This window comes from Micromys minutus (assembly GCF_963924665.1).
Source record: "Micromys minutus genome assembly, chromosome: 9".
Lineage (NCBI taxonomy): Eukaryota > Metazoa > Chordata > Mammalia > Rodentia > Muridae > Micromys > Micromys minutus.
The window spans coordinates 51,041,599-51,060,750 of record NC_137978.1 but is presented as its reverse complement, the minus strand read 5'-3'; the positions used below and the strand labels follow the sequence as shown (position 1 = coordinate 51,060,750).

The 19,152-nt window shown below is 43.3% G+C and overlaps 1 protein-coding gene across 6 annotated transcripts in view; it reads right to left on the bottom strand.

Annotated features, from left to right (window-relative positions):
* The window catches only part of USP48 (ubiquitin specific peptidase 48), a 55,221-nt gene that overhangs the window by 15,009 nt on the left and 21,060 nt on the right, over nucleotides 1–19,152 (bottom strand). For 3 of the 6 annotated variants that reach the window (XM_080921049.1, XM_080921050.1, XM_080921051.1), the window contains exons 13-24: nucleotides 17,481–17,678; nucleotides 16,259–16,373; nucleotides 14,422–14,552; nucleotides 12,339–12,410; nucleotides 7,929–8,053; nucleotides 7,698–7,820; nucleotides 7,332–7,393; nucleotides 6,161–6,271; nucleotides 4,512–4,577; nucleotides 4,077–4,207; nucleotides 3,677–3,783; nucleotides 2,855–2,959 (exon numbers count right to left, since the gene is read on the bottom strand). In XM_080921049.1, coding sequence (XP_080777175.1) covers nucleotides 2,855–2,959; nucleotides 3,677–3,783; nucleotides 4,077–4,207; nucleotides 4,512–4,577; nucleotides 6,161–6,271; nucleotides 7,332–7,393; nucleotides 7,698–7,820; nucleotides 7,929–8,053; nucleotides 12,339–12,410; nucleotides 14,422–14,552; nucleotides 16,259–16,373; nucleotides 17,481–17,678 — 1,346 coding nt within the window. Of the gene's footprint in view, nucleotides 1–2,854; nucleotides 2,960–3,676; nucleotides 3,784–4,076; nucleotides 4,208–4,511; nucleotides 4,578–6,160; nucleotides 6,272–7,331; nucleotides 7,394–7,697; nucleotides 8,054–12,338; nucleotides 12,411–14,421; nucleotides 14,553–16,258; nucleotides 16,374–17,480; nucleotides 17,679–19,152 lie in introns of all 6 variants that reach the window. The other 3 variants (XM_080921052.1, XM_080921053.1, XM_080921048.1) reach the window with 2 other exon arrangements.

The following is a 19,152-nucleotide window of genomic DNA, read 5'->3' as shown; positions in this document are numbered from 1 at the left end:
GAGGAACGAACTACTTACTATGCTCTAACAGAGGGTTAGAGCCGAGGTCCCTGCCCTGAACCAAAAGTATTTAAAACATTCTAGAATATTACAATATCCAAACATGGAGAAGGGAGACGGGGAAAATTATAACATGTGCAAAATAATTATGGCATAAAAAGCAGACCTCTCTAACATTCTGAATCGTATTGTACATGTGAAATCTGTTGCAATCCGCAACTGAACGCAGGAATCCCACACACCCACCTGAAAACACTGCTGTGGTCATGACCACAGTGAACAAGACTGCATGTTCAGAGAAAGAGTCACCCTTTCAAAGTCTGGGTCAAAGGAAAATAAATGTAGAGTTTGCTAAACAACGCTTGGGCTGAGAAACAGAGAGAAACACATCTGCAAACTCCTAGGGAGGGCCAAGTTACAGCCAGTCAAGAGTGTCCACACTGGCAACCTCTGGACGCTAAACAAGATTATGGGATCAAGGCCAATGTGGGTTACGTGGCACAGCAAGCCTGTGTCTCAAAAGGAAAAAGAGGCAACAATGAAAACTTGTCTCTACCATGTCAAGAGACAGGCAACAAACAGACAGATCTGAATAGGGCAACGGCCCCTCAGTTAGAAAGCCCTGCATCATCACAGAAAGCTCTGAGGCTGAAGGCCATCAAGCTTAACCCGGGACAGATACTAAATCTGCCTGCCAACTGTCCACGGGAAGGGCATAAAACTGAAGGTTTGTTCATTCAGGTTTTTGTTGTTATTTTTAAACATTTTATATGATTCAACAAAGCATAGACAACAATGACATATCCTTCAGAACATTTATCTTGGGGTGATCAAGACTTTCTAAGATGTATTTATTATGTACAGTGTTCTGCTTGCATGTATGCCTGCATGCCAAAAGAGGGCACCAGATCTCATCGGCTGTGAGCCACCACGTGGTTGCTGGGAATTGAACTTGGAACCCTTGAAAGGTTGTGAGCCATCTCACCAGCTCCAAACTTAAAGACTTTTAGAACCAACATTAAAAGTAAAGCAGCAAGTCAGGAGGTGGTGGTGCCTGCCTTTCATCCTGGTACTCTGGAGGCAGAGGAAGGTGAATCTCCAGAGTGAATTCCAAGGCCAGGGCTACACAAAGAAACCGGGGGGGGGGGGGGGGGGGGGAGACGACAAAAACCACCCCAACCAAAACCAAACCAACCAACCAACCAACCAAAAAACCACCCCAAACCAAAGCCACTAACAACAACAGACCAGCAAGCTCAGAGACTGTGCCTCAGATGAGGCAGAGGCCGTTCAGGGAGAAGTAAACTTTACTACTAGATCTTCGGCTAAAGATATTTATTCCTACATCAAGTAGAAATTCCGTGGTTTCAAAAGAATCAGAGTTAGCTGGATGTGGGGGCACACACATAGAGGTGGGAGAAAGAAGGGGCATAAGCAGACAAAACCTGTTTCCAAAAAACGAAAGGAGGGGGAGGATAGTGGAAAGCGTGGACTTGGAGGTGAGGTGCAGCAACTCAAGAGCTGGACCCAGAGTTAAAACCACTTACAGCTTTTCCAGAAAACCCAAATTTGGTTCCCAGTGTATGGCTAAGAGCCTTACAACCAACCATCTATAACTCCAGTTCCAGAAATCCAATGCCCTCTTCAGGCCTCTGTGGGTACCCAGCACATCTATCTGCTCATGGGTGCTCACCCACCCACCCAGACACATACGTCTTTTTTCATTTTACCATTAAAGTACTTTCTATTAAGGGAAACCATCCCTTCATTTGTTTTTAGACAGTTGATCACACTGTGAACCCTAAGAATGTGGTGATGCTCAGCCCTAGCATCATAATTTAACTGACATATCAGATATGTGTGCATTTTGTTTTAGTATTTGTTTCCAACTTAAAATGATTTATTGTCTTTAAATTTTTATTTTATTATTATTATTTGAAATTCAAGGGGCTACTGAGATGAAGTAGCAATTACATATGAGCAGTGCTCTTGCAGAGGTCCGATTTCAGTTTCCAGGAGCAGAGACATCCAAGGCCTCTGGATTCTGAGGGCAGGTAAACTCATGTATACATACTCAAACCCAAGTATACTTAAAGATATCATCCTAATTACATTTTATTCATCGTGTGCACAGTAGTGTTTGTAGATCTTAGATTGTTAGAGCTGGTTTGATCCCCCTGCAGTAAGTTTCCCAGAAAATGAATGAATTCATGTTTTCAGGTCTGCCTGGTACCTTTATCCACTGAGCACAACAGATCTCATGAAACTGGAGTCCAGACTCCTCAGCTGCCTGGGGTGGGAGCTAGGAACAAAACCTCGATCTTCTGTAAGACTAGGGCCTGCAAACTTAATCCTCCTGCCTCAGTTCAGGAAAACAGGATTGTGCTTGTGCCACCATACCTATTGCCACAGACCCCTTGCTGCTTTACTTTAGACAGCCTTACTGTGGGCCAAGATGGCTTCAAAGGCACAGGTGGGCAATCCTTCCTCAGCCTCCCTGCAGGCCCTAACATGAATAGTCACATTCAGCACTTTTCATTTGTTTGGAAACAGGGTCTCACCATACAGACCAGGTTGGTCTCAGACCCACAGAAACCCACTTGCCAATGCCTCTAAGTGCTTTAACATAAAGTGCTGCCACCACAGCCATCACACGGGTACTTTTCCTTCCTTAAAAAATGAATTTTGAAAGATATGGAGCCCCTCCCTGCCCCCAAGAGGGAGGTGTGAAATTAGCTACAAGAATCAGAAATGTAAAACAAGTAGACAGGGACCAGAACAACATCCAACCAGGGAAGGCAGTCAGCAGGTGGCCGATGTGGACGAAGGTGCAATGGAGTACATCAATACGTACTTGATTAAAGTCAGGATCTTTCTCTCCATCTGGCTTAGCTTCCTCCTTGTCTTCTTCCGTCTCAGAACTACTCACATTCAACTCTGGAGCTGAGTCCTTCATCACCTGAACACACCAGGAGCAGAAAGAGTCAGACCCAGGAGAGCATGCAGCAGAGGGGCAGGGCTTGGGCCTATGAGAGGTGAGTGGATCAGGAACTACCTTCACTGATCTTTAGCTTCTTATAGTCTAACCATGTGGATTATTGTTTCTTTATTTACATTTTGCTTGGGGGTTGGGTCCATCTGACTATTGTAGCTCTTGCTTTTCTAGAACTCGCTAAGTAGAACAGGCTGCCACAATCCAGCTTAGTTTTACTTCTAATTCTGTATCTGTGTGTGTGTGTGTTAAGTGCACAACTCAGGCACAGAAACAGCAAAACCCCTAGAGTTATAACTCCTTTGACAGAAAAAGGGGAATGGACAGAAGTAGCCTTCTGCATGATACTGTGGACAATGCTATTAAACTCACATTTATAAACAATGGCTTAAAAGCTGCTCCATCTACTAGCTAAGTGGGCCAAAAGTCAAAAGGATTAAAGAAATCCTGGGAGAAGCGGAGATGCTTGTATTATTATGTTCCTATTCTCAGCAAGTTTGGATAGAAGGGCCGTTATTTTCATCTGTGAAACCTCACATTCCCTGCCCTGCTATGCTCCCACCAAGTCTAAACCCAACTGGCAGGGCAACTCTTTAATCCAGAAGTTTCTCCTATTCCTCCTTTTCAACCATTCAAGTCAACCTATTGTGGTTGGATTTGATAGGCCACGAGAAGAACTGGTACCTTTTTGTTGTCCACAACTTTGTGGACATAGATGGTGGCTTGGGTATACTCTCGAAGGTCCCTCTGCTGCTGGCACAGCAGACCTTCTCTGCAATCTGGACAGAGATCTAGAAAACAGTAGAGCAGAAGCAACTAAACAATCACTGTCAAAACCTGTCGCAGCTACTACAGCATATTCAGTCCTGACATGTAAGGCTGCAAGCAAACCCAAGTGTGCAGGAAAGCTGAGTGCTGTCTGTCTGTAACTAAATGTTCAGATGATGGCGGCTCACAGGTCTGCCAGAAGCATCTAAATGGCCACATGATCTTCAACATTAGGTAGAAAGACAGTACTGAGGGACCCCCCCCCCCAAACACTCAACTTTTAATGAAAGGAACCAAAAAGAACATGAAAACTTACTAGGCTCAGAAATATACTGTGTTTGAGAAGGGTTTACATCTCCTACTTCAATTCTTGTGATTTTAATTACTTTATCCACAACAAAGAGCTTTTGAATCATTTGCCATTCGCTGGGCCATATGAGAGCTATACTGTGCAAAAAAAAACAAAAAACAAAAAAGAACAACAACATGCCTTAAGACACGTGGAGATCAACAGAGCAAACACCCCATAGCAGAATCCACACCACCCATTTAATGCAATCGGAGGGAAGGGCTCCAATAGTAAACCAAACCAGCAGTGAAGCTATATGACCAGGTCTGGGGAAATCAGCAGTGTCTGAGTGAAGTGTGTTAGCCACAAAGGGATATGCACACAGTAATGCCATTTATAGAAAACACATTAGATATACTATATAATTAAAGAGCAAACACATCCAAATTATGTACAGCTTACTTCTGCTTTGGATTTTGAGTAGGGCTCCCAACAAGTAGATGAAATAAACTACATCCCGTCTTCACCCTAGGGGAAGTTCCCTTATTAGGTGCTGCAATGGGCCAGCATCCTTCTCCTCTCCTAAAGGCTGACAGCTGTCAAAAACTATTTATTAGGTGTGTGCAAAAGCAACTACAGGTTTTTTAATACTGCTTTAAAAAGATTTCTTTATTTTATGTATATAAGTACACTGCAGCTGTCTTCAGACACACAAGAGGGCATCAGATTCCACTACAGATGATTGTGAGCCACCATGTGGTTGGCTGGGGATTGAACTCAGGACCTCTGGAAGAGCAATCTGAACTCCTGAGTCACCTCTCTAGTTTATTTTATACTATGGAAACGATGCCATAAAAACCAGATTCATGTGACTTTCTCTTTATGGGTTTATAAAGCAGTAAAGACAATTCACACTAACCACAGCATCTGCTCCAGGAACTGCTAAAAACATACAGTGCAGTGGAAACTCAAAAGGAGACAAAAGCCAAAGATGAGAATACAGTAGCTGGCCAATTCAAGTTGAGAATAAATGATTCACTAAGAGCTGCCATGGTGCTGACCCTCTTATGAGAGCCAAGAGCTGCCCATGAACTTGGTGTGGATGTATTTTTGGTGTTTGAAGCAAACTAGAAAGGTGAGAAGGCTCGGTAACTGGGTACCTCATGAGGTAGGGTGTGTGTGTGTGTGTGTGTGTGTGTGTGTGTGAGAGAGAGAGAGAGAGAGAGAGAGAGAAGGAATCAATTCTCATCCAATAGTGATCTACAACAGTGATGAATATGACAATTTGCAACAAGCCCAGTGGCTGGCCCAAGAATCTCCAAAGCCACCCGGACAACACCAAAAAAAGACTTCTCACTGCAACTTCTGAATGCCCACAAAACCCTTACCCTGAGAAAAACTGCAATACCTCAGCCAGTATCAGTCAAGGCTTATTTCTCTATGATAATGTCCAACCACACAACTAACACCTCAAAAGCTGAGTGAACAGGACTGTGAAGCTTCGCCTCCTCCACTAACTACCTTCAACTGACTTTTTTGCTAGCAACTTTGACTCTTTTAAGAATACTAACTTTTATCACAGAAAAAATGGTTCCACAACCAGCCAGATATAGAAAAGGTCTTTCATGTCTCTGTTAAATACTGAAGCACAGAGTTTTAAACTACAGGAATAAACTTACTTCTCATCTGCAAAAACACTGTTTATAATGGTTCCTATTTTTATTAGTAAAGATACTTGAGCCTTTTAATGATTTAAACATCTATCTGAAGAAACTGCCATTCCTATTGCACAAACCTAATACAACCAAGACCATGCTGACCCCATGGGTGGTAATGATGTTGACCTAGAGACAGTCCGCTGAACACCAGTAGAACATCCAGGCAACTGGTTGGCAGTGGGAGAAGAAAGTACAGGAAGGACACATTTCCCTCTTAGCTGCTTATCTTGTCTGAATGAGCAGTCAACCCATCTCCTTTTAAAGACAAGTGTTCACGTCATAGAAGGAACAGAGTGAGGTGGTCAAGCGGATTCCTAATGGAAACCCCTCCCCTAACCAGAGTTGACTGCTGGGGACAGGCAGCCACATGAAACAAGAAGAGAAGAAACTCACAGTTTCGAGTCTTCTTTGGTGAGGGAAGGAAATGTAAACATGAGTCCTCCATGTGGACACAGAAGGGCAGCGTTCCCAATTGATGACACAGGAGTAGACCTTGCAGGCTTTCTATTCAAACAAGACAAAGAATAAATGCAACCTCACTGCTGCATGAAGAGAGGCCTGTCTGTCTACACACACATCCACCCATCTGTTTATTTGGTTTTTTATTTAATTGGGTATTTTATATATTTACATTTCAAATGCTATTCCTTTTTCTGGTTTCCCCTTGAGAAACACCCTATCTGGAATTTGTTATTTGAGACAGGGTCTCACTATACCACTTTGGCTATTCTGAACTCTAGATGTAGACAAGACTAGTTTGGTCTCCAAATCATAAGAGATCTGCCCACATCTGCTTGCCAAGTGCTGGGATTTGCTTGCCACCGTACCCAAACAACTTTAATTTGAAAAAAAATGTTTGCTCAGTGTTTGTGAGAAGAAAGTGGTGGGAGAGGAGTATATATGCATGCATGTTCAAATGTGCTGGCACACATCACATGTGTGTGACAACTTAATCCTGCTATCAGTCTTTACCACTTTCCTTCCTGACCTCTCAGTTAACCCCGAGTTCACCTATATGGGCTCGTAGTCCACCAGGAAGCTGGTTCTGGGGATACCCAGGATCTGCCTTTTGAGTACTGAATTACAGCTGAGCTTCTATTTGAATAGGTTCTGCAAATCCAAAAGTTCATGCTGTCTGTCCTTCTAGCTACTGGGCCATCTGGCTCCATAATGTGCAAATGTTTAATGATTTATGTATTGTGGTTTTGGATACAGGGTCTTACTGTGTGTATGGCTTTGGCTGTCTTGAAGCTCACAATGTAGACCAGACTGTCCTTGAACTCACCTGCATCTGCCTCTGAGTGCTAAAGTTAAAAGCATGCAACACTACACTTGACACCACATTTTTAAAGAATTAATAATTTTAAACTAGAGATATGCGTAAATGAATATTCCTGAATTTTTGGTTTGGGTTTAGTTATATAACTTATTTAGAAAAGAAAGCTCTTTTATGCATTCCAGGCAACATAACCAAGACTGCACTGTTAAGTGAATCCATTGAGTTTTAAGACAAATACCAGAGTCAGGCCACAGAAATTAACACAAAGAAACTTTTCATTTCTACCTCACAAATTTCCGCCACTCATCTAAAAAGAAATGCGACACAATGTAGAGAACGTCCGTGTCCTGTGAACAGAAGGCAGAGAATTAGCTCTGACCCCGACACCCTTCAATTTCCACGGTGATTCTCCCTTTGAAGGCTCAGGTTGTCGTCTATCTCAGACATGCCTCCCACACCAGGGTCACAGACCAGAGCTGTGAACCCACCGTGAACGACATCACAGCACAAACTTCTTGTTAATATTCAAGCTGTGCAATAAAATGGAACTAGTGAGCTGGTGTGTCCCCAATGGGGAAGGGAGTGAAGGACCAGAAGAGGGCCCTGTTGACCTCACGAAAATCTGACTGAGGCCTTAAAGCATCACAGTACCTCTGGCCAGTTACTGAGACACGGTCTGTTTTTGTCCTGGAACAAGTTTGGAAGTGAGGTCTTCTGCTCGTTTGCGATCATTTTATGCAAGGCTTCATTTTCTTCACCTTCTCGTTCTAGTATCTGAAAAAGATCGAAGCAGTCAGCTGACTCCCACTGACCACAGGCAACACCCTCTGCCCGCCCCCGACCCCAGGAAGGGGGGATAAGCCATTCCCATAAGCTGTGTACCTTGCAGTGTGAGCAGCACTCTTTGTAACTTGGGAACTCAGGAGCCTTTGGGAAATACTGCTGAAGTTTACTCCAAGCCTCTTGAGAAACGAGCCTTCTTTCATTTTCAGATATGCTTAACTCTCCTAAATTAAAAGGGAAAAAATTAACATCAACACAGGGATGAAAGAAGTCAACATCTATTTCTGTGTGCAGGAGGGTGGGGCTCACAGGCACTTTCGCCCAGGGCCATTCCTACCCTCTCTTTCCAGTCTCTTCAGTCCCCTCTTTGATTCGTTTGTGTCAGCACTGGCTCCAGCTGCACCACAACCAGGCAGCACACACAACTGTTCAACTTCATTGTAGTTAGGTTCCACAGGTTCCACCCACCTTAGGATCTTAGTTCTGGCAGGGGTTAAAAGCATTTTGTCTCAGGCCACACATAAAATTCCTAACTTCCCCCAAAGAGTTTGCTTGACTCTTAAAGCACCTTGCACTGAAGCAGTCAGTGTGTTCAAGGCTGTGTGGACCTAGGTCTGCTCTTTAAATCAATGTCTTGACTCATCTGAGCTCTTGCCATTCAACCTCCAAATTGGTTCTGGTTTTCCTGTTTTGTTTTGTCTTTTAAATCCTATTTTAAGTGTGTGGAAGCTTTCCTGGCTGTTTATCTGTGGATACATACACTACATGGGTGCCTAATGTGAACAGGGGTCAGAACGCATCAGCATCCTAGAAGAGCAAGAACTTGGCTTTCTATGAAACTGTAACAACAGAGTTAGTCCCTATGCTGGGATGACGGGTGTGCACCACCCCACCCAGTCTGCAGTAAGACAAATGAAGAATGCTGACAGGAGGGCTATGTTCGGAGCCATGGTAATCCCAGAATGCTCAGATTACTGCTAAATGGCTGCAGCCAGCTGTCAGGTACATCCCCTGACTGGTTTCTATTCTGTCCAGATATTCCAAAGTAAAACAGGAGTGAACCAGGCCGACTGATAAGGGCCTCACTGCTCAGAGACCCACCTCCAAGTTCATTCCATGCCCTCTGGCCAGGAAGCTACAGATGTTAAGATATACAGCCACATTTCAGAGTAAAAAGTCAATCTACCAGAGGCAGCACAGCACCTGGGTTAACAAGGCTGTCTTTGCCATGACCAATACATTCCAAAAACAAAATGTAATGTGGTCCTTTGAATCATCTCAGGAAAGGCTACATCTCAACCACCAGTGTGGTTGGTGGTGGTGAACGCCGTTGCAGCTAGACCCTGGAGGAGGTCAAAAGCTCAGGATCAGCCAGTGCTGCAAAGCAGACAGGGCTCAAGCCAGCCCTCTCCTACTGTCCACCCTCCAACTCACCCTTCCTCCCTGTCCCTGACTCAGGGCCAGAACAACCTTCTCCTGTACCTCAGAGTGTCAGGAACAAGAAAACTCTGGAAAGGTCCAGAGAATAGCTAGACACAGGGGGAAACCGAAAAATAAAACATCTTCCAAGCTTAGAAAACAATCATGGATGGATTCAATTCTGGCTGCTTTGGAGATGAGTTCAACCAGGAAGATGCTGGGTGGGCTGGCAGCTCAGTGGTTGTCTATGTTACATGAAGCCCTAGGCCCTATTCCTAAAACAACTGTATCTTGCTAATAAACTTAGCAGTCAGGTGGCAAGCTGAGCATTTAGTGGGTCAGTGAAATGGCTAGGCATTTGCTGTGCTAGACTGACCTTTAAATTCAGTCCCTGGAACCATGTAAAGGCAGAAAAGAGCCACTCCCCAGAGTACTTTGTTTCACAGATGAGTTACAGAATATCACCCCCAGATATCAAAACAATAAGAAAACAAACAAACAAACCAACAAAATCCCAGGGACTGGAGAGAGCAGTTAAGAGCAGTTGCCAGTCTTTCAGAGGACCTGGGTCCAGTTCCCAGCATCCACATGATGACTCACAATCACCTGTAACTATGGATGTAATGCCATCTGTGGGCTTCCATGGGCACCTGCATACAGGGTACATACACATGCATATAGACAACACGCATTAAGGCTCAACTCTGCTCCATAAACTGGCTAGCCCTGACCTGCAGATTAGCAGTTAAGGGTAACAATGAGGAAGTATGCTTCCTGCTTGTCTCCCCAAACCCTGACACAGCAGGAAGGTTGTCAGTTACAAAGAATAGAAGATGAAATAGAAAACCTAACAGGAAGTTATACTGCACAGCAGAGAGAAAGCTTTACTGGCTACAAGTCAAACATGCACAGGGTATTAGAGACACAAAAGACAAGTTTTGCTATAAGATAGGAAAATTCAATGGGGCTCCCTACATCAGTGGATAAGAGCCCTTGTCGCTCTTACAGACCCAGGTTCAGTTCCCACCACCCACAAAGCAGCCAGCTCACTACCAACTAACCCTAACTAATTCCAGAGAATCCAATGTTCCCTGTAGCCTCCACAGACAAGGATGCTCACATGTAACCCACAAACACACATACAGGAAAGACAACCATGCACATTAAACAAACACACCAGTTAATAAAAACCAAAAGCATCATTCTAGTCAAGCATTTACATGATTATGGTCACTGCCAGCTCAGCAGCACACACCACAACCTTGAGGTGCTTCTCTCCCACTGAGCTCAAGTTCCAGCCCCCAAAATGGGTCCTTTAAAACGACAATTATTTTCAGTGGTCAATCAACAACATTTTGTCCTCTTCTTTGCTTTGATTTTTTGAGACAGGGTCTCACTTATGTAGCCTTGACTAACCTGAAACACTCTGTATGAAGACTACAAAGAACTGGCATCCACAAAAACAAGCAAACAAACAAAATAAAATAAAGCTTAAAGGGGGTTAGGAAAATAGCTCAGTTGGTCAAGCGTTTGCCCTACTAAGCTGCTCCCAGAGCCTAAGAGAGCCTGAGTGATGTCACACACTCAGCACAGGCGAGGTGGAGGCAGATAGATCTGATTGAGCTAGCTAGCCAGAGAAAGCATCTCTATTTTGTGCCCACGAGATCATTGGGTCCCTTAGAACTGGAGTCACAGACGGTTCTAAGCATTTTGGGCAACAATGTGAATGCTTGGAATCAAGCCTGGATCTTTCTGCAAAAGCAAGCACTCTGAACTGCAGAGCCATCTCTCCAGCAGCAGAGGTGCTTTTTTAAAAAGGTGAAAGGTGTCCATGATTGATTGTCCTCTGGTTCCTATGACTTGTGCGCCCAGACATACCACACAAAATATACCCACACACTGGATGTATACAACACCAGAAAAATTACACAAAGTTGGCAAAATCAAGAGGTGACCAGAGGGACAGGCAAGATGGCTCAGCAGACGCCTGCCAACCCGAGGTCAACCCTTGTGAATCATGTAAAGGCTGAAGAAGACCAACCCTATGAAGCTGTCTTCGACCTAATACTTGCACAGAAGCATGCCCCTTACCAGAAGCTTAACACTTAGAATCTCAGCACTAAGAAGGCTGAGGCAAGGGGAGTAATTTAAGCTTGAAACTATACCATAGCTATTGAATTTTGTCAAAAAAGAATTGATTTAAAAACCTATGGTACTGCTTTGATTAGCTTAGAAATCGATTTGATAAATTTCTAATAGAAATCACCTTTCACCTGACACTTCCACCTGACTGCTGGAATTAAAGGGGTGCTCCACCACACTTAGCAAAAGGTCCCTTGCAAGCTCTTCAGACATGTCACTCTATAAACACTGACAAGATGCTCCCCAAATTTAATATAAACTTAAGACTACAAATGAGCCTTTTCAAAAATAAATGAGTAGAAAACCACACATCACCATTATTTATGAGATGGTTAGCTGTCAGCCTCTGTCCTATAAGAGGCATTTAGCAACACATATAAAACCTAAACTACAAGGTTGACAAGATTCAATGCTCTGCCCTAAGGGTGGGGGAGGTCACAAGATAGAGCAGAGCTGGGTTAAGTATGTTCTACCCTCAACACAGGTTTGCTGAGCCCTCTTCCTGCATGCGGTCCAACAGTGAAAACAGGTCTGTACTTTCCAAACAAGGAAAGAAATAGCAACCCTAAGCTCCTGAGATTGTACTTAACTTCTAGAGCCCAAGCACTGTAAGTGAACAGGGACAGCACTGAGTGGGGCAAGTCTCATGATCTATACTGACTTTTGAAAACAGTGGTGTAGAATCTACCTAACAGAAAAACGCATTTGGACTTCCGACTCCAATTCTGGGATTATAAATTCTCAAATACTCGAACTTTCGGGAAGGTGTTCTGACATATACCTATAATCCCAGCACCTGGGAGGTTCAGGGCTATCCCAAGTTGCTACCCAATAAAACTCTAGCTCAAAAATCAAAATAAACCATTAGGGTTGCCACCTCAGGGAACGTGTAGAACAAGACCTGTCAAACTGATGCAAACCAACAACAGACTCAAGCTTCTGGCTTACCGTGAGGACACAGAATGTCTTCATTAAAATTTAGTTCCTCCTCCTCTTCTTTCTTTTCTTCCTTTGATTCATCTAATCAAAAGGAACAGAGAGTTACCACTCATGATGGTGTAATTCAAAGGTAAAAGCAGCAAAACAAGATAATTCTGAAATCAGACCCTCATCTTATACCATTGTGCAGAGAAGGGCAGCTTTCCTTTCCCTTAGAAGGGGAGACCTCAGTGAGAGCTAATCATTTTAAAATAAGCCTGCTGTGATCCCAACACAGGGGACAATGAACACAGAAAAATCTGGAGACAACCTGGCCTTTATTTAAAAAATAAATGGGTTGAGGCTAGTCTGGTCTAGCATGAGTTCCAGGATATCCAGGGCTACACACAGAACTAAATAAAAGAAGGATAAAAAGGCAGGCAGGCAGATCTCCCCACACACAGAACTAAATAAAAGAAGGATAAAAAGGCAGGCAGGCAGATCTCCCCCAGGAGTTCAAGGCCAGGCTGATCTGTAAAGCAGAGTTCCATGATAACCAGTATACAGAGAAAACTTGTCTTAAAATGAATGAGTAAAGTTATAATAAACCACTAAAATTTGCTTTTTCTAAATCTGACATTTACAAGTCCAATGAACTCTGGTGTCATTTGTCATTCTCATCATCCGCTCTTACAGGGGTCGAACAGAAACATGAGACACATACTGCTGTTTAGGAAGTCTGTGTTACAGTAAATACCTGCCTGCCCTTGCTTGTCTGTACTCTCGCTGCAAAATGGATCAAAGGAAGGAATCTCGAACATTTGGAAACCAGACTTTTTTTCAAGGGCTTTTCAGGTCAAGACAGGAGACAGCAGAACACACTAAAGTTTCATAAAGGTTCTTACTGCCAAGTGTGGAGGCACACACCTATAATCTCAAGTGTGTGGGAGGTAGGAGGCAGCCTGGGCGGTGTGCACACTTGCAGCTGCAGCACTAAGCTGGGCAGAAAGACGCCAAGCTCAGGCTCCCCTGTGCGGTGCAGTGAGTAGGGAAAAAGGCAGGGAGTAGGACTACCATGGCTAGGTGTGGTGGAGCACAGGAAGAAGGAAGGTCAGAAGGTAAAGGTCATCCTCAGCTATAATTTTGGGAGCAGCTTAGGCTACATGAGACCTTATCTGTTAAAGGGGGGAGGGTAGTGTTTAGTGTAGAAAATACATAACTTCAACACAGCTTAAAAAACTGAATGAATATAAAAATAAACATGCATGTATGTACATCAGTATTTGAAAATAAGACAATAGCAGAGGTGGTCAGGGCTCTTGCCTAGCTCCTGAGGCCCTGGGTTCCATGGCCAGTACCGTAAGTCTGGGTGAAAATAACTGCTCACAAGACATCCTAAATGCAACTGATCTCAAAATTAGTAACAGAATCACAATCTCCATTTGAGACCTATAAGTCACTCTAAATGCCTTAATTTCCTTTGGTATCTGTTTACTGCTAGGTATAAAATAACACGATTTCCTGTCTAAAAGCAGGGCTCAGTCAAAGAATGGACAAGCAATAAACTGCCCAAATCCTGTGCTCCTTGGGGCAAGGTGAAGAGATCACACTGCTAAAATGGCTACTATCCTCAGCCAAAACATGAATTGAACTCACTCCCTTGCTGCTGGAACAGAACAGGCCCTGCTGAGTCTGTGAGTAGAACATTAAAAGCTTGAACATATTATTTTTGCCCCTAAGAGACCTTGAGACTTAATGAACATTTTTAACATACATGGACATAAATTTTACACAGGTGATTTCACTGTAAATGAAGACTGAAAGGCCCTGGCCTAGTGTTGCCGCCTAGAACACAAGAGCAAGTGGAGCACAGCACAGCCCTTACAGACTTCTGATCAGACACCCCAAACTAGGAAGGGGACCACAGTGAAGATTTATTTGCCACTGAGATGTTCCAACTCTCTAAGTAGACATGAGTTCCCTCAGAAAAGGCTAGGGACACAAATCTACAGAGTAACTGCAATCTAGCAGCTGTGGTGGTACGAGTTGCCCTGTGGACAAAGAGACTGGTGCTCACACACAGCACACAGAGTAAGCATGGACAACCCATCACCTTTATTGAAGGGGGTCCCATTTATCTTCCCGTTGCTTTGCTCCGCCTCACCATCTTGCTCATCTAGTTGTTCGAGAGCCAGCTGGCGCCAGCTACGCAAGGAAGACTTTCCTACCCAAAATCCATCAGTGCTGTGGAAAAGAGAGATCATTAAAACCCTAGCAAGTGATTTCCAATTTCCCTCCTTTCTGTCCCCGGAAGCCCACAACTAAAATGAATAATTACAAACATTCAAATCAATCACTGAGCACACAACTGATTTTTTTAAATCCAATTCCTGATGTGAGCCATTTTCACACTTTACTACTGAACTTCAGGTGTTACTTCCGTCTCCGCTCTTGCCCTCTTTCTCATGCATCAAACTAAAATCCACTGCTAATCATATCTGGCCTTCAACTTGATCACTTTCTGCACAGCCAGCTGTACCTTGGCACAGACGCTCTTACCACACACACACAGGTCCTGTAGAATGACCCCAAAGGGAGCTCAGGCCAGCTAGAGGAGTGAATGACATGAGTGCAGCAAATGCCATCACTTCATTGCTCTTGGTTGAATGACAGGTGCTCTGGAGTTGGGGTCAACACACTTCTAATATTGTTTCCTAAGGATGTCCAACTTAGGTCCCCTTTCAACTTCACATCGTCCTTGAAAGAAGGGCACACTACTTTCCCAGGCCTACTGGGATACTTTCTCTACACAAGTTCCTGTACAACCTGAATGAGTCACACAGTCAAATCAAGACCTCTCTTTTTCCTTTCTAGCAAATAAAGTGAAGGCTCTATCTGGCTTTTTTTTTTTCTTTTTTTTAAACAGAATAAACACTACATAAATTCATTTTTAAAAAATCCTAGTTTAAAGGCTGGAAAGATGGCTCAGTGGAAAGACTGATTGTTCTTCCAGAGTTCCTGAGTTTGAGTCCCAGCACCCATGTTGTAGCTCCCAACTGTCTGTACCCTAATCTCCCAGGGATCCAATGCCTTCTTATAGCCTCCGTGGGCAACAGCCATACATGTGAGGTACAGAAAAACACGCAAGCAAAACACCTACACACGTAAATTAAATAAAAATGCCTTTACTTTCACTTAAAATATTTGTGGGGGTTGGAGAGATGGCTCAGTGGTTAAGACCACTGACTGCTGTTCCAGAGGTCCTGAGTTCAATTCCCAACAACCACATGGTGGCTCACAACCATCTTTAATGGGATCTGATGCCATCTTCTGGTGTGTCTGTAGACAGCGACAGTGTACTCATAAGTAAATCTTTTTAAAAAAAAATTTGTGTGGTGCATGTTAGAATTTGTGGGGGTATAGGGAAAGATAAGTACAAAGTTGTGTTGGGGGTGCTCCTCTTTACTTTGAGATCACTGAATCTCAACTCTTCTTCACATTGGCAAGGCAAGCCAAGCCCATCATCCACAAAGCCATAGAAAATCCAATGAAGATTTTGCTCTTTCTTTAAAAGAGTCCTGGGTTCACCAGTAAAGGCATTAGCTGCCAATACAACGAGCCTAAGTTCAATCCCTATGACACACATGGTGGAGAATGGCAATGCCTGAAAGTTGTCCTCTTTTATGTCTGCGCATGCTTCCTGACACAGGCACACACATAAAATAAATGAATGTAAAAAAAGTTTAAAGGGCAACCACTCATGTAGTGCAGGCTGCCCTCTTGCCTCAGTCTCTAAAGTGCTAGGAACGGAGATGTGAGCCATGTTCCCCTTACAAGCTTTACCTGACTGCCCTGCTCTGTCTACCTACCCCACTTTCAAACAGCCAGCTCAGCTGCCTGACAACCACCTGGCAATAGTGTAGGCTCTCAGAAACAATGCTGTAACATACCCCTTTGTTGTTGCTTTCAGCAAATTGTTGACAGTTTTGTAATCTTCATTTAGTTGATTCTTCAGGCGCAGTACGCGACAGCGTTCCACAACACAATCTTTACAAAGGGCTTTCACTAGAAGCAAGGTATCCAAGAGACGTCATTATCATAGCAACTGGCTATGAGAATCTTTTTTGTGTTGAACAAAGTACAATTTTAAATCTAAAGCACAAAATTTTACAGCACATCCTAGTTTTGCTGATTCAGACCCTCGTACAGAGATGGTATTTATCAGCTGTAATTAACTGTGGCATTAAAGCACCACGTACCACACAGCAAAGGTACTGGAAAGCAAATGACTGACCAAAGCAGGAAGAGTCAACCATCTGACCTTCTAAGATGTAATGAATGGTCTTCAGGCAGACATGACTCAAGAGCACAGATATTCTAGGAATCACATGCAGTGTAATTCTTTTATTAAATAAAATTTCATTTATTATCACTGTGGGCACATACTGTGTGTGCGTGCGCATGTTTTCGTCCATCATGGGGATCCCAGGATTTGCTCAGGTCAGCAGGAATTGTGGCAAATACTTTCACCTTCTGACCACCACATTGATCCTGAACTCTGATTCTTTGAAAGAGCTTGTGGGCTGGAGAGATGCCTCAGCAGTAACTCAAAAACAAAAGCACTGAGCATTTGTTCTTGATTGGACTCAGGTTTAAGTCCTCCTAAGTCAAGTCTGATGTCATCTTCTGACCTGCTTCTCCTTGGCACCGCACATGCACATGGTGTAGCTAAACATTCATAAAATTAAGATTAAAAAAAAAGTTTCCCACTGATTGCATGATTTATTAATTCTGAATGAATAATTTAGAATGCAAAATCCTATATATAGACAGAGAAGCCTATAGCATTTAATTAAATGCTGTGCATAAACAAAGATAGAACTTGACTTCAGGAAAGGGGAACTGGAGGTCATGCCTCACCAGAGATTAGAAAGGAATCCATGTTGCCAGCTCCTCATGCTGACAAAAGATACACTGAACAAATGGAAAAAGTTAAGTACAAATGGATAGAAAACTTCTTGAGAAGAAGCCAGAAGTAAACAGATTGGCTGTTCAGTTATATACAGCAACGGTTTTGTCTGCAGCCCCTCAGCTGCCCAGCTTCACTCAGCAAATCCATTCTGCAAAGTCTAGGCATCACTCTGTGCAAGCAGAGCAGTTGCCCTGACTTACCAGTAAGTCTTGGGCCTCCTCCATATCGACTATAGAAAATGTCAGCAGCATATTCTGATATTCTCTTCATAATTGGTATTTTATCTGGATGAAGCTTAGCATGGGAGCACAGGCAAGCATTATTATCAATAGGCTTGGTGGGTGTTGATTCATCCAACCACTTCTGCAGCCATTCAAGAGAGACAAACTCGTAGGGCTCTGAGAGAGAGAGAGGAATGAAGAAACTATGTATTCTACAGTTTGGACTGAGTGATATAAGCCATTGTCCTCTAGACAGTGCAAGCTTGGTTCTAAGTCAGCAGGATCAGAATTGCTGGGAGGTGCCTGATGTGTAACTACAAACCCAGTTAGCTAGCACTCCTGTGAGCTCCAGGTGCCCATGGAAACACATCTGTACAGAGCCCTATGGGATCGGCGGGTATTATTAGCCACATTCTACAAGAGGCATCCACACAGAGAAGTGCCTTGCTTGAGATCACAGCAGAGCTTCCCTGTGCTGAACAGAAAAACTGCCACTTCCTCCTTTACTTTTTAAAATAAGTAGCCAGTACTGGGCTCTGAGTTACAAATTAACCTTGTCAGCTACAACCACCTGCACAGGCTCCTTTCAACACTCAGCTTTCCTGCACCCAAGGGGAGGCTGGGGTTGATTAAGGAAAAGGTATGACTTCCCAAAATCTTTATGATATAGTCATTTCATTATTTCAAGAAAATAACATATTTGAGATGCAGTGCACGACAACAGAATTAATAATTTTGAAGTTCAAAAATTAATACCAATTAATCTCAAAATGAATTTTACTTTGGTGAGAGGGAGTCCCAAATTTCCACAAAAGGCAAAATTAAAAATAAAGGGACAGCTTTGTTTACTTACAAAATCTCCAGTGAGTCCCAGCATAAAACATAGGAGAAAACATACAGAGGTTGAATTCATGAATTTGTATTGTGTGCTACTTCTGGTGAGATGTGAGGGCAGACACTGCGAAGCTCGTTCTGACCAGCTCCAGTCTCCCCATCACATACAGAAAGCTAACTTCCTCTGAATCTTAAGTGTAAAACATTTCAATGTTTTGGGGAGGGGGTGAACAAAGTGTCAGATGTTTTTTTGCTCTGAAACTGGACAGCCATGGCCTCTTCTGATCAGCACTAAGGTACACAAGGCAAGGTGGTGATTGCCAGGTGAGGCCAAGTCCCTTAGACTCTCTATGCTGCAGAGCTTTCTAATTTGCAAAATGAAGGTAATAATACCTGCCTTCTACCTACCTCACAGAGATGTTGCTGAGTGTAAAAGATAAGATATGTGAAGCATTTTGAGCTTTTTGGAAGAAAAGAGATATAGAAAAGTTAATTATACATCTAAACAATATATATATAAGAGAAGACCGTAAGACATAGAACAGGTAAAATGGTAGTGGTATTCTACAAGATATCAGCACAGCAAGGGCTGGGGCTGTAGTTCAGTGGTAGATTACTTGTTTAACACAAGGAAGCCCTGGGCTGAATCCCCAGCATCACCAATAAAGAAATGAGAAAGCAAAACTGTAACACAAGCGCCTTTCTGAGGCACAGCCCGGAGGGAAAGTGACAGCTCTGAATGAAAGTGTACTGCCCCCAAATTCAATCCCCAGGATTAGTCATTCTGAACCCCAAATCAGATCATAGCCAATTATAC